Here is a 14,101-nt window from a genome sequence, read left to right as displayed (position 1 = left end):
TACTTAAAATTCACCCAATTTTAATTTGATCAGTAAATTAAATTATTAAAAAGAAAATTACAATCGTCGGTATTTCACGATTATTTTATAAAAAGATTGTCTGATGTAAGTCTATTTGTACTTTCTCGAATTTTGGTGCTAAAAATCAATCTACGAGGTCAATTATGCTAAAATTAATTAAAAAGATAATTTTATGGAGGTCAATTTATTTCATGAAAATAAATTTGAAGAATATAATTTTTTTTAAATAAAAAATTGATAATAGCTTGGGTTGGTAAGTCAAAAAATCGGGTGAGTAAATTTATTTAATTGAGGTTATAGTTTAAAATTGGACCAGTAATAAAATGTCATGTGAATTTTCAATAAAAAATAAATAAAATTCAATAGCGATCTTAAACAAAGAACATAAGTAAACTAAACATATAATTAGAGAACATTTTGACCTTTTTTCCAAAAAAATAAAATTACATAACTATACAAACTAAGAGGGATTTTACAGCTGGGTTAAACACATTGGTCACTCTATAATTTATAAGGAAAATCGAATTCTATAAATTAAAAATATTTTCTATCTTTTATTATTACTTTCTATCTAAAACATCTTGAAGGAGAGAAATATTTTACTTCTTAATAAGTGACCTTTTTTTTTCTACAACATGAATTGTGGTGCAGGAACGCATTAAAGCAAACTTGACGTATACAATTAAACGAAGAGGTCTAGATGTCTATAGTGCCCCTTCATAAAAGGTGGTTATATCACTAGATGTGTCACTGTTAACCAAAAAAAAAGCACAGGAGAAAACACCATTTGATGAGATAAATAACTGCCATCGAGTTAATTTCAGCAAGGAGGGACATACTTCTTCCTAAGATTCAAAATCTGAATGCAAAACCTTCTATATGAAGCAGACTGATCCTGATACAATACCGATGAGTATACATCTATCTATACACCATTGAAGACCATTATGTGCAAGTTGCAACAACAATGACAAGAGAGAATGAATATGTAAGTTCTTTCATAATGTAGCACTTTGAACTCTGCAGAGAGAAATATGCCCCAGATGGACTTAGCTGACGCAAATACTTCAACTTCCTTGGAGCAGAAGAATGATGTTGTAGAGAGTTTAAACAACTCCAGATTTTCAGGCAGAGGTGTGCATACTGTATAAAAGGTACTCAAAGCAATTACTTTCTGCCCTTCTCTTTCCTGACTAATCCTTAGTAAGCCATCTACGGCCACGAACTTGGATACCACCATAGCTCTGATCACTGCTACTTTCTCCACCACTTTCTGCACTGGTATATCCAGATTTCCGACGATGCTTCTTTTTCCTTGAAGCTCCACTGTCACTAATGCTTCCATGTAAAAGCGGATCATCTATCCCACGTATGACCCTCCGTGCTGGAGATGATGTTGCAATGCAACTGTCATCCTTTGTTCGCTTCTCTTTCTCATGCTTCTTTATGTTCTGAGAGATCTTATGCAATTTTTTAATTCCTTTTTCTACAGGCTCCACTGCTTGGGTTACCGTGAATTTCAAATCATTCACTATCTGTAGAAAGTATTTGTTAACAAACGGATCAACGATAACAGGGAAAAGGAATAAATAAAAGTGTCAATTGTTGCAGATACATGTTTTAGTTTTCCCAAGATAGTAGGTAATCAACACCATATACAGCAGTCAACTATATTAGTTAAAGTTTGTCTATAGGGTCCTTTCTATCCATTCCACTCTAATCAAAGCCTATTTCCTTCCAACAGTAGATACTTTATTATTTAACGCAAAATCTAAGATATCCAAAAATAGAGGATATATGGATCTCACACATCTCAACACACTGATATACAAGTCTAGAGCCAACATAAAGTACTCTTGACAAACATCGAACCTTTATTTTTTTATTCCATGAGATTGTATGTCTTTTGAAACTACTACTGTCCAATATAATTTTAGATCGATATCTTACCCTCTTTACTATCTTCCTCTAAAGCACCTATGAACCACTACATTTGGAGGTTTGCATAGTACATGGTGTCAAAACCGGCTCAGGTTGACCTGTCATCCTATCCTCTATCTGTGCTGCTTGAATCCTCTGTTAGATATGATCAGTTTTAATTTCACCAAATCCTTATGACCGCACATCTATCTTAAATTTTGTAATATTTTTATCAGGTAATAAAAATGCTTATATATTTATAATATCCATCTTACGATATGGCCTTTCAAGACCTAAGTACATTCCCTGTCATACAGCTTTATTAGTCTCACAATTGTTTTATATAACCTGCATTTCACTTAATTATGCATCTTCTTATTGCGTAATGTTCCTGTAGCACTCCTCCATTTCAATCATCCTACGTATTACATTGTCATCTAACAATTCTCTTTGAAAGACTAAGCTTAAATATTTGAATTGGCTACATTAGGTGTCATAATCTCGTCTAATCTCACTTCTTCATTCTTTTTAAGGGACTAAATCTATAATGCATATATTTTTTCTTACTTCTACTACTCCTAAAACACATTACCATCTAGTTCCTATAATTCTGCTCCATTATTCCAACTTCTAGCCTACCTTTTCACGAGTTTCAACAATTAACACTATGATTTTTAAATAGATTGCACCATGGAACCTCATCAACTATACTATTGACTACCCCATCCACGACCAAGGTAAACAAGTATGGATAGGGGTAGGTGCCCGGCAATGCAGTTTGAATTATGAAAACATCCATATGAATTTTTGCTTTTCGGATTTAAAAATTACAAACCAAATAAGCTTGATTTGGTTCGGTTCTTTAGAGTTTGATTTCAGATTAATTGGTTTGGTTAGTACGATTTCGGTTTGAGCCTATAAGTTTGCTTCTTCTTCTTACAAATAAGGAACACCTCTAAATAAAGTATTCACGTCGAATTGCCTTAATAATTCATCTCTACTTCAGTCGCTGCCCAGCTTCAGCTATAGTGTTTTGAGCAAAGAGCAATAAGCGGTAATAGAAGTGAGTAGAGAAGAATGATAAATTTCCTTTTTGTTATCAAAGTTAAACTGGAAGCTTAAACACTATTCCTTCTTTTTGTGGGGATAAGGTAAGATAGTTTTACTAATGGACAGTACCAAGAAGTACTGCAAGTAAACAAGTTCTAAACCAGAAAATCTCCACAGTTACAGCATCAAGTTTTCCAAAAATTCCAAAAGGAAGGTTAAATTTAACATGCGTAAATGTAACCTTAGGACAACTAGTTTACCAACATGACCGAAGTATACAATTTGGTTGTACATGTTGTGTATAGACATATATTATATGTATATTTGGTATAAAGTATACACTACCTATACACTCTGTATATATTTTGTATACTAGATGGTCGAATGGTATTTGGCGTTAATTTTTTTCCGCCAACTAGTTTACCAACATGGCCAACATATACACTACATGTACGCTTTGGCTGTATATGCTGTATATAGGTATGTATTGTATATGTACAACATATATATATCTAGTATAAAGTATACACTACCTATAAACTAGGTATATAATTGTAAACTAGATGGTTGAATGGTATTTGGCTGTAAATTTCCCAAAATTAAATCATAACACTGCATCAAAATCCAGAATACCGAACCAAAAAAAAAGGATTTCGCTGTTACCCAAACTATGCCTACCCATAGGTATGGAGGAAAAGTTTAATGAATATTGCCATCAACTAATACCTTTCACAAGCTTTCCTCGTGCTTAATTATATATATTTCCCTTTACTTCAAGGAGTTCAATTTAGAGGAATATCAAAGATCCAACCTTGAAGACCCTTGTGGCACTCCAGTTCATCTGAATTCAAGTGTCCGATTTTCTAGTGCCTATGCCAAAAATCATCCTATTTTTTCTTAGAGCTTTGTTCCACTAATAGATCTTTGCTCCTATTCCATTTGGCTAATTGATAACTTAAAGATTCCTTCTTTCTCTTTTTAGTGAAAATTGATGATTAAAGATTCTTAAATAGGCAAATAAATTGGAACAGCCAAAAATGATTATTACTATTAATATAGTTCACACGCTTCTATCTAAGAGTGCTCCAAGACTATTCTTAGCTTCATAAATTAAACTAACAGGTTGTCAACATCACCAACAAAGCTAGTCAGTGAGCTAGTTACTTAAGGAGAAAGTAATAGCAATCACTTTAGACATCACAGTAATTGGGTCATTTTCAGATGCACTGGAAAAAACAAATAATCACTATCGAGAATTCTTTTCTTTTTTTTGTGACAAGGAAAACCCGCAGCCGCTACCCCCGCTCCTATGCAATAGCTCGCAAACCACATAGGATTCTGTTTTCACTTAAGGTAGAAAAATAAACCTAAAATTGGCCAACCATGGTGACTGTGAGACAAGATATGGTCCATTGGGACATCCTTGAGACCGGGTATCCTTTTTATCAGTCTATCATTGTGTCAAGCATAGATCCTGCAACTTCTCGCACAAGCCAAGGAAAAGCATAACAAGATAACTCAGACCACTAAGCAAAACACATCTTCCAATCTCATACCAAGAACAAATGATGGAAGTGGGGAAACTGTCGGATAAACTAGGAAAATCAACAGTCTCCCCACATTTCAGTTGTCCAATACCACCGCAAAATTAACCAGAATCCAGATCAATTCAAAAAACTTAGCATTGGCAAGAGATACTAATTCACATAGTTGGAGCTGAACACAACACTGTAGGTTCAATGTCCCTTTTATTCACCCCTTGTCCCATTTTCTTATTTTGGATCAGATATTCCTATCTTTGACCGCTGTGCATGACAGAGTTCATGAATACTGAAAATAAATAGGAACTTAAGAGTTCAATCACAGGTACGATCATTAGGGCCCTGCTCCTGCACTTGTCATTAATCAAAGCAGGAACTTGATTTTGGATATCTTAGAAAGTTAAGGAGCTATTCTGAAAATGGCAAACAAATTCTTTACTTTCAATATATTTCTGGGTAATAGCAAGAACGACATCAGTTGATTAACCAATATCGCGGTATATTACCTGGTATTAAAGAACAGAAAAGAGAAGGTGCAGAAAACACAATAGGATAAATTCCTTGGAATGTTCTCCCCAGAAAAACTATTTCACTCCCCAACTATTTATTCGTCATCTCTTTTATTGTTAACTCTCTCTCATGACACTAGGAGTATAAGCATCCGGATGAGACTTCAGTTGTCTCAACTTTGTAAAACAAAGTTGTGAGGTTTTGATACAGCTGTATGGAGATGCACAATATATGCTCAAACCTTTTAGCAAAGAGAAAGAGACTTACATATTCTCGACCTCCGATAAAGACGTCCTTAACACTTTCTCTAATTGTCATTCCACCTTTAGTATCAACGTCAGGTTGAGGAAGACGTAATTTGGTCGGACGCTCACTGTCTCTAACTTCCTCGGGGTCTACTGGCAAGTCTGCAGACACATAATCCCCTAGAACAGCAACAGCCCCAGTATAGCGCTCTCCCATCAGCTCGTATGGCTTTGCTGGGAAGACATAAAGATGAACTACAGAAGCAACACCCATCTGTACTGGATAAATAAACAGAGCTGTGAAAGTCAAATTGTTGAAAAAATATCAAACATCCTTGGACAACTGATAAAAACTTAAAAATCATAACACTGCACCCGAATAGAATTTTAGAAATCATAAAGCAAATATTCTTGTAAGAATACAGTACAAGTAATTAATGCATGCCCAATTCCAGAACAATTACCTCGATGCATATGATGAAATCTTGGATGCTGGATTCAAATTGCAAAGCTCCAGCTATTGGACTTCGAAACAAACCGAGGGTAGAGAGTAGAGCTATGGCCACACCTTGCCACCAAGTTAAGAATACAATTGACTTGAACGTTAAAAACTTGTACAGCGGCTTGATGTGAGATAATTCATCCTTTGTAATGGCATAAAATTGTACTAAGCAATACAGTGCCCATGATTGACTGAAATTTAAAACCACAGCTACATAGGGATACCTACAAAAAAGCAGAATTAAAGCAAGAGATAATATTAATAACAAATGGATCAGCCCAGTAAGCCAAGCACAGTACTGACCGTTCTACCAGATTACTATAGTTTGTAGGAGTATCTGCCATATGAATGCTCTGAAATTTTTATTCCATGAAATTTCATGCTAATAAAGGAAGATATTTTCCTACTTTAGAGATATGATATACAAAGGAGAGAGCTGTAAATAGATAAACTTGCAACTTTTGAGGCATGTGCAGTCACTATCCATAAAATAATAAGAGGTCTTTCTTCTTTATTTTATTTTTCTTCCCCTGAAAAGGCAATGATTGTAGCACAAAGGGAGTGCTAAATTTTCTGTACAAGAATACTAAGAGGTCTTTCTTACCCACAATTCAACTTAAAGTCTCCTTCACAATAGACACCAAAAGCTTCAAGAATCACTGCTAAAATAGCAGTAAATGCTTTTATGATCATCTACAAAGAATATTTTGCATCATGTTAATCACAAGGAAAAAGATGAGCTCAGCTTTTATGTCCAAAGGAATATAAGATCCAAGTCAAATAGCATACTCACATATTGGACAATTCCAAATTTGATAACTTGGTAGACCCACTGACCAAGTTTCCATGGCTTTAAAAAATAATTCATAGGAAAAAGATGTTTGACAACTCCCTTCTCAGAGTCATGCTCTAGTAGTGGCATCTTTGAAGCTGCACGGCCTTCCCTCTCCATAAATAGTATAGCCCTCTCCTCCCCACCTAAGTCACAAAATAAAATAAAAAATACAAAAAACAAAAAGTAAAAAGCAATAATTTTGTAAGTAATGATCAAAAACCATTTTTCAAGTAATCCAACATGTACATGACTTGTAAATAAAAACTTTCAACACGGTTTTAGTCTTGGCAATCTTCCATCGGCATTTTTCATGATCGGGACTACTAAGAAAGTTCAGGCAGCCAAGAAGGCATGCCAACCCTTTATATCAAAGAGTCAACTATGTAAGAGAGAAAAAAAGAAAATGATTCATTGATGGAATTAGACTCCAGTGATTCTTAGAGCTCTTATCAAAGAAGAACAGAAGAACACTTTACACAATCAAAAGTCCTCAACTTGCTAAAACAAATAAACCACATATTTTCCTTCTATATGCAGTAAAGCATATAAGTTACTGTCCTGAATTAAGCAGAAGTTTGTTGTTATAGTAAAGATAATCCCTGCATAAAACTCTGCATACACAATACTATGTTTCATTTCATGTAACATTATTTCCTGACTTGTCTGTTCCAAAAAGAAGTAACACATTTCTATGTTTGGAAACAATTTAACTTTGAACTTCTTATTTTACCCTTAATGAGAACCACTACCGCAACACAAATGTCTTTGTAATAAGGATATAACCACACAAGTGTTGTGATATGTTTAAGACCACAAGTTTCAAAAGTCTTATAACCACAAAAATGTTATGGCATGTTTAAGACCACAAGTTTCAAAAATCTTCATTTCTTTCTTAAACTCCATCTTGAATCAAAGCATGTCACACAAATTGGAATGGAGAGAATACATTCTAGTTGGTTGCATAAGAAAAGATAAATCTCCACATAACTGATGCAATATTTTGTGGCCGCATAAGTAAAAAGGATCTCCACATAATTAATGCAATGTTTGGTTGGCAGTATAGTATGTATACACACATAACTTTCTTTTTTTATAACGGGGGTGTCTAGGTCAGCTTGCGCTATCTCAACTATGCCACCTAGAATCAGCATAGGAAGGGACGGACCCACATAGACCCTTATGAGTGCTCGAGCACCCATTACTTCCGACGCGGAACTCATATATTTATATAAGCTATTGATTAAATTGGATAAATTAAAAAGAACCAGCACGCAGGAACTAAAAGAGCCATTGGGTGCATTGGTTGCTACGGCGGGGAGACAAATCCTTGTTGTCTCACAATGCGGAAGATCGATACACACTTCTAACAGTTCTTTTCTTGCTTTCCTTTATTTGCTTTCTTCTTTTTACTTCCTTTTTTCCATTTTTATTTTGTTAATTTGTGTTTATAAATCAAAATATACAATATATATGTTTAAAAAAAAAATTGGTGTAAGCAATAATGATATTATACATCATTTTCAAATTGGAACATCGAGAATGATTGTGAATAAAGTGATCTCTTTTTAAAAGGGAACAGTATTTATTGGAGTTTACTTGTTACATATTTTAAGATCAGTTTCAAATAGTTATACACTAGGTAGTTGTAGTGACTATGCATTAGTGGAGTCGGATCCAAATTTAAATTTAATGGATTCAACCATAAATCTTACCATTGAAACCCATAACACTTTCCAAATTACATATTGGTTTAGAATTTAATAATTTTGAAATTTTGATGTTCTTTTAACTTATATCTATGTTTTCTTGTCGAATGCCTATATCCGCTAAATATTAACGAGCACTCATTACTTTAAAATCCTAGATCCACCATTGAGCACAAGTATTGAATTACTCTGGCCACCAAGGTTTAGGCAGATGGGAAGAAATCATGTAGTGCGGTCTCCAAGGTTTTCACCCACTTCATTTACCACTGGACCAGATCCTTGTGTGCTACAACGTAACGTATAAGGCAGTCTTTGTATTATTTTGGGAAAAAATGTGGAACAAGAAAGCACTTATCAGTAATATGTGAATAAGAGTATCTACGATAAAAATGTCCTTAAAGTGGATAATCATTGCATAAATATTAAACATATTGCTTTTTGATGACAATTAAACATATTGCTTTTCTCTACAAGTAAATCCTTCTATTATTTTACTCTTATAACTGTTGTGTCCCGCCATCTTGTGGGTACCTTGACTAATTCCACGAAGTACTTACTACCTTCCACCAACACAAGTACCAGTTTTTGCCTCTGCTAGAATTTGAACCTAAGACCTCGTGATTCTCAACCCACTTTATTGATCACTAGGTCACACCCTTGAGTGCACAAATCCATCGATTGTTATCACAAGTTAAAAATTTCTAAATTATTACTCACAACATTAAAAAAAATGCATTATAATACATAACTAGTATATGAACCGAACGACCCCTAAATTAAAATTTGCAAGATGAAGTATAAGATAAGAAACATAACCATACCTAAGCAAGCAATAAGATACCTCCCAAAGCAGTACATAGCAAAGGATTCATAGCAATCTCGCAATATCCCAATGTCAACACTAATTGCTGGATGTACCAATGACACAAACTGTGAGAAAGAAATGATGCATTAGAAAATTGACAAAATATATTTTTGAACGGGAATAAACTTTCAAGTTGAGATAGACCAAATACTTAGAGCTAATCTTCAATAAGAATAAATGCCTCTAGGCAACTAAACATTAACTCTGTCAATGTCGGAACCCTAACTTTTTTAGAGAAACATCTTGTATCAATTTCATATCATATAGAATTTGTAGAAGCATGCAATGGTGAATATGAGAAATAGAACAACAACAACTACAAAATACCTAGTGAAATCCCACATGTGGAAGGGTAAGATGTACGTAAACCTTACCCCTACCTTTTGCAGGGTAGAGAGGTTGTTCCGATAAACTCTCGACTCTAAAAATGTGAGAAATAATGGAGAAAAATGTTAACTCCCTCTGTTTCAATTTATTTGACCTACTTTCCTTTTTAGTCTCAATAAGAATGACTCGTTCCTTTTTTTAGCAACTTTCTAATTTCAACTTTCCACACGACATGTTTCAAACTACAAGATTAAAGGATATTTTGGTATATTTGACATATCTTTAATTTAAAACCACAAGATTCAAAAGTCTTCTTTACTTTCTTACAGTTCGTGCCAAGTCAAAATAGATCAAACAAATTGAACCGAAGGGAGTATTAAATAGTGTATCTATATTGTTACAATAAGTCCTATTTATAGAAACTGCATAACAATTGTTTCCACGTAAGATACTATATACAATCTTATTCTTATTCCTATTCTAACACTTCCCTTCAAGCCGGTGCATACAAGTCATATATACCGAGCATGTTATAGATGTAATTAATACCAGGATTAGTGAGGGACTTCGTAAAAATATCTACAAGTTGATCACTTGGCTTCACAAATTTTGTGACAATATCTTCCGAGAGTATCTTTTCATTGACAAAGTGATAGTCAATCTCAATGTGCTAAGTCCTCTCACGAAATGCTGAATTTGATGCGATGTGAATGGCCACTTGGTTATTGCATGCAAGCTCCTCCTGATTGATTCCACCAAATTTTAGTACTCTAAGCAACTAGCTCACAAGTTGCTACAAACATTGCTCGATATTTTGCTTTTGCACTAGATCAAGAACCCACACATTGTTTCTTACTCTTCCGGGACACCAAATTACCTCCTACTAAAACAAAATATCCGGATGTCAAACGTCTATCAAAAGGTGATCCTGCCTAGTCAGTGTTTGTATATCCAACGATCATGTCATGGACTTGATCCTCGAAGAGAATTCCTTTACCTAAAGCTGACTTTATATATCGTAGAATGCGGACAACTACATCCAATGACTTTGATAGGGAGAATCCATTAACTAACTTACAAAACTCATAGGAAAAGAAATGGTAGGTCTAGTTACTATGAGATAATTCAACTTATCAACCAGCTGCCTATGTCTTCTAGGATCACTAAATGACTCTCCTTCTCTCGGTAGAAGTTTAGCATTCAAATCCATAGAGTATCAATGAGTCTACATCTCATCATTCATGTCTCCTCAAGAATGTCTAAGACATTTTTGCATTATGAAATAACAATACCAAATTTGGACTGAGCAATCTCAATACCTAGAAGATACTTTAGTTTGTCGAGGTCTTTAGTCTGAAAATGTCGAAAGAGATGTTGCTTTAATTTAGTGATATTATCGTGATCATTACCGATAATCAGTGTTATCAAAAGCACGCTTAAGCCTTGAAGCGAGGCTCAAAACATGTTGAGCGCTTCGCCTCGCTTTATGTGCGCTTCAGTGTCATCATCAAGTAACTAAGACAAACTTTTCCTTGCCAATGAGCCTCTTATGAAGAAGTGACACTAAACAATTGATATTTCACTTCTTCTATTTGAAATTGGTAACATTGTCTATTCCTCAAAAGTCAGTACTAAAACTGTACTGGATTGATATTTCACTTTATCATATTTTTTTTCAATTTCTTTGGTCATATATTTGTCATTCTTGTTTATAGTTATTAGTCTTGGACTAAACATATACATATGTATTTTTTCTCCCTTTGCACCTTTTTTTATTAAAGCCCACACTTTATTTGCGCTTTGCGCCTTTGATAAAACTGTCGATAATAACGATATGATCAACATAAACCATCAAATAAATACATAGACTTGGAGCAGAATGAAGATAAAACACAAAGTGATCAACTTCCCTATGAGTCATGCCAAACTCCTGAATTATTGTGCTGAACATCTCAAACCATGCTCGAGAAGACTAGTTGGTCCATTAAGTGATTGCCCCAATCAATACACTAGGCTTGATGGTGTCTATACTCTATAGCCTAGTGTGTCGATTGCACCGATCACCTTATGGTATGAAACAGGTTTGGATCTTGCCGAAAAAATGGAAGTGATCGGAAATCTATAAAAAATTATATAGGTAAGGTCGGAATTTCAGCATGACCTGACTGGGGGAAAAAATCTCAAAAAACAATGGCTGAAAAAAGCTCACACGCCGGCATGTGTGACAAACGCACCGCCTGTATGTTAGAACTCTGGCAGGTGTATGATGGTGCATCACTGATTTTTTAGGGTTTGGTCACAGGTACCTTTTGGACCTTGTTGTGGTGTTAATTCTCATAAACTACTATCGTGGGTGGAGGTGGTGCAGGTCAGATTTGAAAGTCACCGAAATGAAGGTGCAGTGATAGGCTTCTTTATCACACAGATTTCTCATGAAAGCTCCATGTTAGAAACAATAGAGAAAAATCTTGAATACACACATTGTTACAGTGAGCTCTATTTATAGACACTACATTAATATAAATCTTATTCCCATTCTAACATTAAATATATGTCTCATTTATTCAATTTAACCAAATACAGTCCAAAGCAAAACATCTTTGCTAATGAATGTTGTTATCTTATGTATAAAGAGATGAAAGGGACAGGTAAAAGAACTCATAGCTACTTATATAATCGAGAATGTTGTCCTTCTCTCCTTTCTACTAGCATTCTCAAATATATTCTTTTGTTTATCCAAACGAACGTTTTCAATGTTGAGGGTGCACTAATCTCTTGAATCTGGCACAAACAGTTATCACCCCACCCCAAACTACATTCTCTTTTAGGTCCTTCAACCAATCAATATGACCCCACATAGCCGCTTTTGCTAAAACTCGAGCAGTTCTCCAGACAACTCGTTTTAGATCAACTTATAAGTTCTTGGCAGTCTATAGCTTATCGACTTCTATTTATGACCAATAAATATGGATATCTTTGCACCATATGTATTCCTTTTCTCCTCTATCCCTAGTAAACTTGACTCTTCCGATATTTAGGAAACAATAATCTTGAGAAGTAAGGTTGTTCCTCCTTTTCCCTTACTTTCTTTTCTGTTTTGGTGCTTTAATGTGCTTACTCGAACGGGTTAAAACATAAGAATATATATCCTTCTCTTTTAAGCTTCAGAAATATAAGTGTTATTGAATGTGAAAGAGAACTAGAAGGGCACAATAGAACATATAGGATGTACATAAAAAGAAAAAACACGCTTAGAAATCCTACATAAATCAAAGTTAAAACTTAACCAAAAACACCACAAAACCAGTAGATTGAAAGATGAAGCCTTCTTCCCTTCAATGAACAACAAAAAGACTACACCGAGCAGCTATAATAAAAGGTACATCCCACTAGTAAGGAACATGGGATAACACAACTTGTGCTGTGCTGACCAGACATGTGCTTGTCACTGTATTTCTGCACTTCAATAGCCAGCAAAAGCAGACCAGCCTTTTAGCATTTGTTCCTTCTTTTTTACCCAATCAGCAATCAAAACCTACCATGTGTTCTCCATTTCTCAGATGCTTACCCGCCAAGGGCTTTACAAAACTAGTTAAATCAAAATGTGGAGAAGCTGAAGAACTCACAGAACCTTCACCACAAAAGGGAAGGATAAAAAAACCCTCCTACACTTTTTATTAGTGATCATCTCAAAATTATGCCCAAAAAACACACTTTTCTTGTCCTTGCAGAAAGATATAGCCTATATGCTACTCCCACATTGATACAAACCATTACAATTAAACAAATAAATTTCTTTTCCAAACGAACTTACTGATTCAACTGCATAACAAGGCACCATCAAAATCACACCAATCAAAAACATTTGTTCCTGCAAAAAACAAATAAAAAAAAACCCCAAATGACAAAAAAATCAACAATTTATATACATAGAATTCTTCAACTGAGAAAACACAAACCTCAGGGTTTTTGTAAGAAGAGAGATGTTCAAAGAGGAGGTACATAGAGAGTGTGAGAGAGATGACAATGAATACTCCAGCAATTAGTGTTGCCCATACAGGAGGCGAGTAACTACTGAAAAGGTCATGAATGACCCGATTCAAATGCTCCGATGATAACGATATTACCCCTTGCATCAGCTACGATTTAGGGGTTCGCCGGAAACCTTGATTTTCCCCGATGATCGGAGCTCATATGATTTTTTTCTCCGGCTGAATTGTTGTAAATATATTAAAATAATATTCAAAAAAAAATTGAAGTTTAAAAGAGTTGAATTTTGAATTATTGGATTTTCCTAATTCGAGTTTTTTTTTTCGAATTTTCTGTATTTATGATTTTGGTCCCTTTCATTTTCTTCTGTTGTCAATTTGTCATCATCAAAGAACAGAAGGGAATATCCGAGACCTCGAAGATTTTTAATTAAATGATAAAGACCCCAAAAAAAAATATGAAGTATCCAAATGTAATACTTCTTCCGTCTTAAATTATCTGAGGTAATATTTAAAAACAATATTTAAAATTATTTATCGTATTAAAAGTTTAAAATAAAAATTAGTTATTTTTTCTTATTTTTATCCTC

The 14,101-nt window shown here is 34.5% G+C and overlaps 1 protein-coding gene across 2 annotated transcripts; it reads right to left on the bottom strand.

Annotated features, from left to right (window-relative positions):
• Positions 1-794: 794 nt before the first annotated feature.
• LOC102602198 (protein LAZ1) lies at positions 795-13,771 on the bottom strand. Of its 2 annotated transcripts, none has more exons than XM_006357440.2 (8): positions 13,482-13,770; positions 13,337-13,393; positions 9,152-9,260; positions 6,583-6,767; positions 6,394-6,482; positions 5,752-6,013; positions 5,310-5,561; positions 795-1,556 (listed from the first exon to the last, which is right to left on the bottom strand). In XM_006357440.2, the coding sequence occupies exons 1-8, from the start codon at positions 13,656-13,658 to the stop codon at positions 1,215-1,217; spliced, it is 1,473 nt and encodes a 490-aa protein (XP_006357502.1). In that variant the 5' UTR covers positions 13,659-13,770; the 3' UTR covers positions 795-1,214. The 2 variants fall into 2 exon arrangements, 1 of the variants encoding a protein (XP_006357502.1); XR_368120.2 differs by having other exon boundaries at positions 1,206-1,556; positions 5,310-5,566; positions 13,482-13,771.
• Between the last annotated feature and the right edge of the window lie 330 nt (positions 13,772-14,101).

This window comes from Solanum tuberosum, unplaced genomic scaffold (genome assembly GCF_000226075.1).
Source record: "Solanum tuberosum cultivar DM 1-3 516 R44 unplaced genomic scaffold, SolTub_3.0 scf00233, whole genome shotgun sequence".
Classification (NCBI taxonomy): domain Eukaryota; kingdom Viridiplantae; phylum Streptophyta; class Magnoliopsida; order Solanales; family Solanaceae; genus Solanum; species Solanum tuberosum.
Note: the sequence above shows the minus strand (reverse complement) of the source record. Positions and strands in the feature narration are given on the sequence as shown.

Coding starts and splice junctions, on each gene's coding strand:
- LOC102602198 (XM_006357440.2), bottom strand. CDS start 13,658: ATGCAAGGGGTAATATCGTTATCATCGGAGCATTTGAATCGGGTCATT. Junction 9,261..13,336: donor CTTGTTATGCAGTTGAATCA/GTAAGTTCGTTT, acceptor TCTTTCTCACAG/TTTGTGTCATTGGTACATCC. Junction 5,562..5,751: donor ATTTCATCATATGCATCGAG/GTAATTGTTCTG, acceptor TATCCAGTACAG/ATGGGTGTTGCTTCTGTAGT.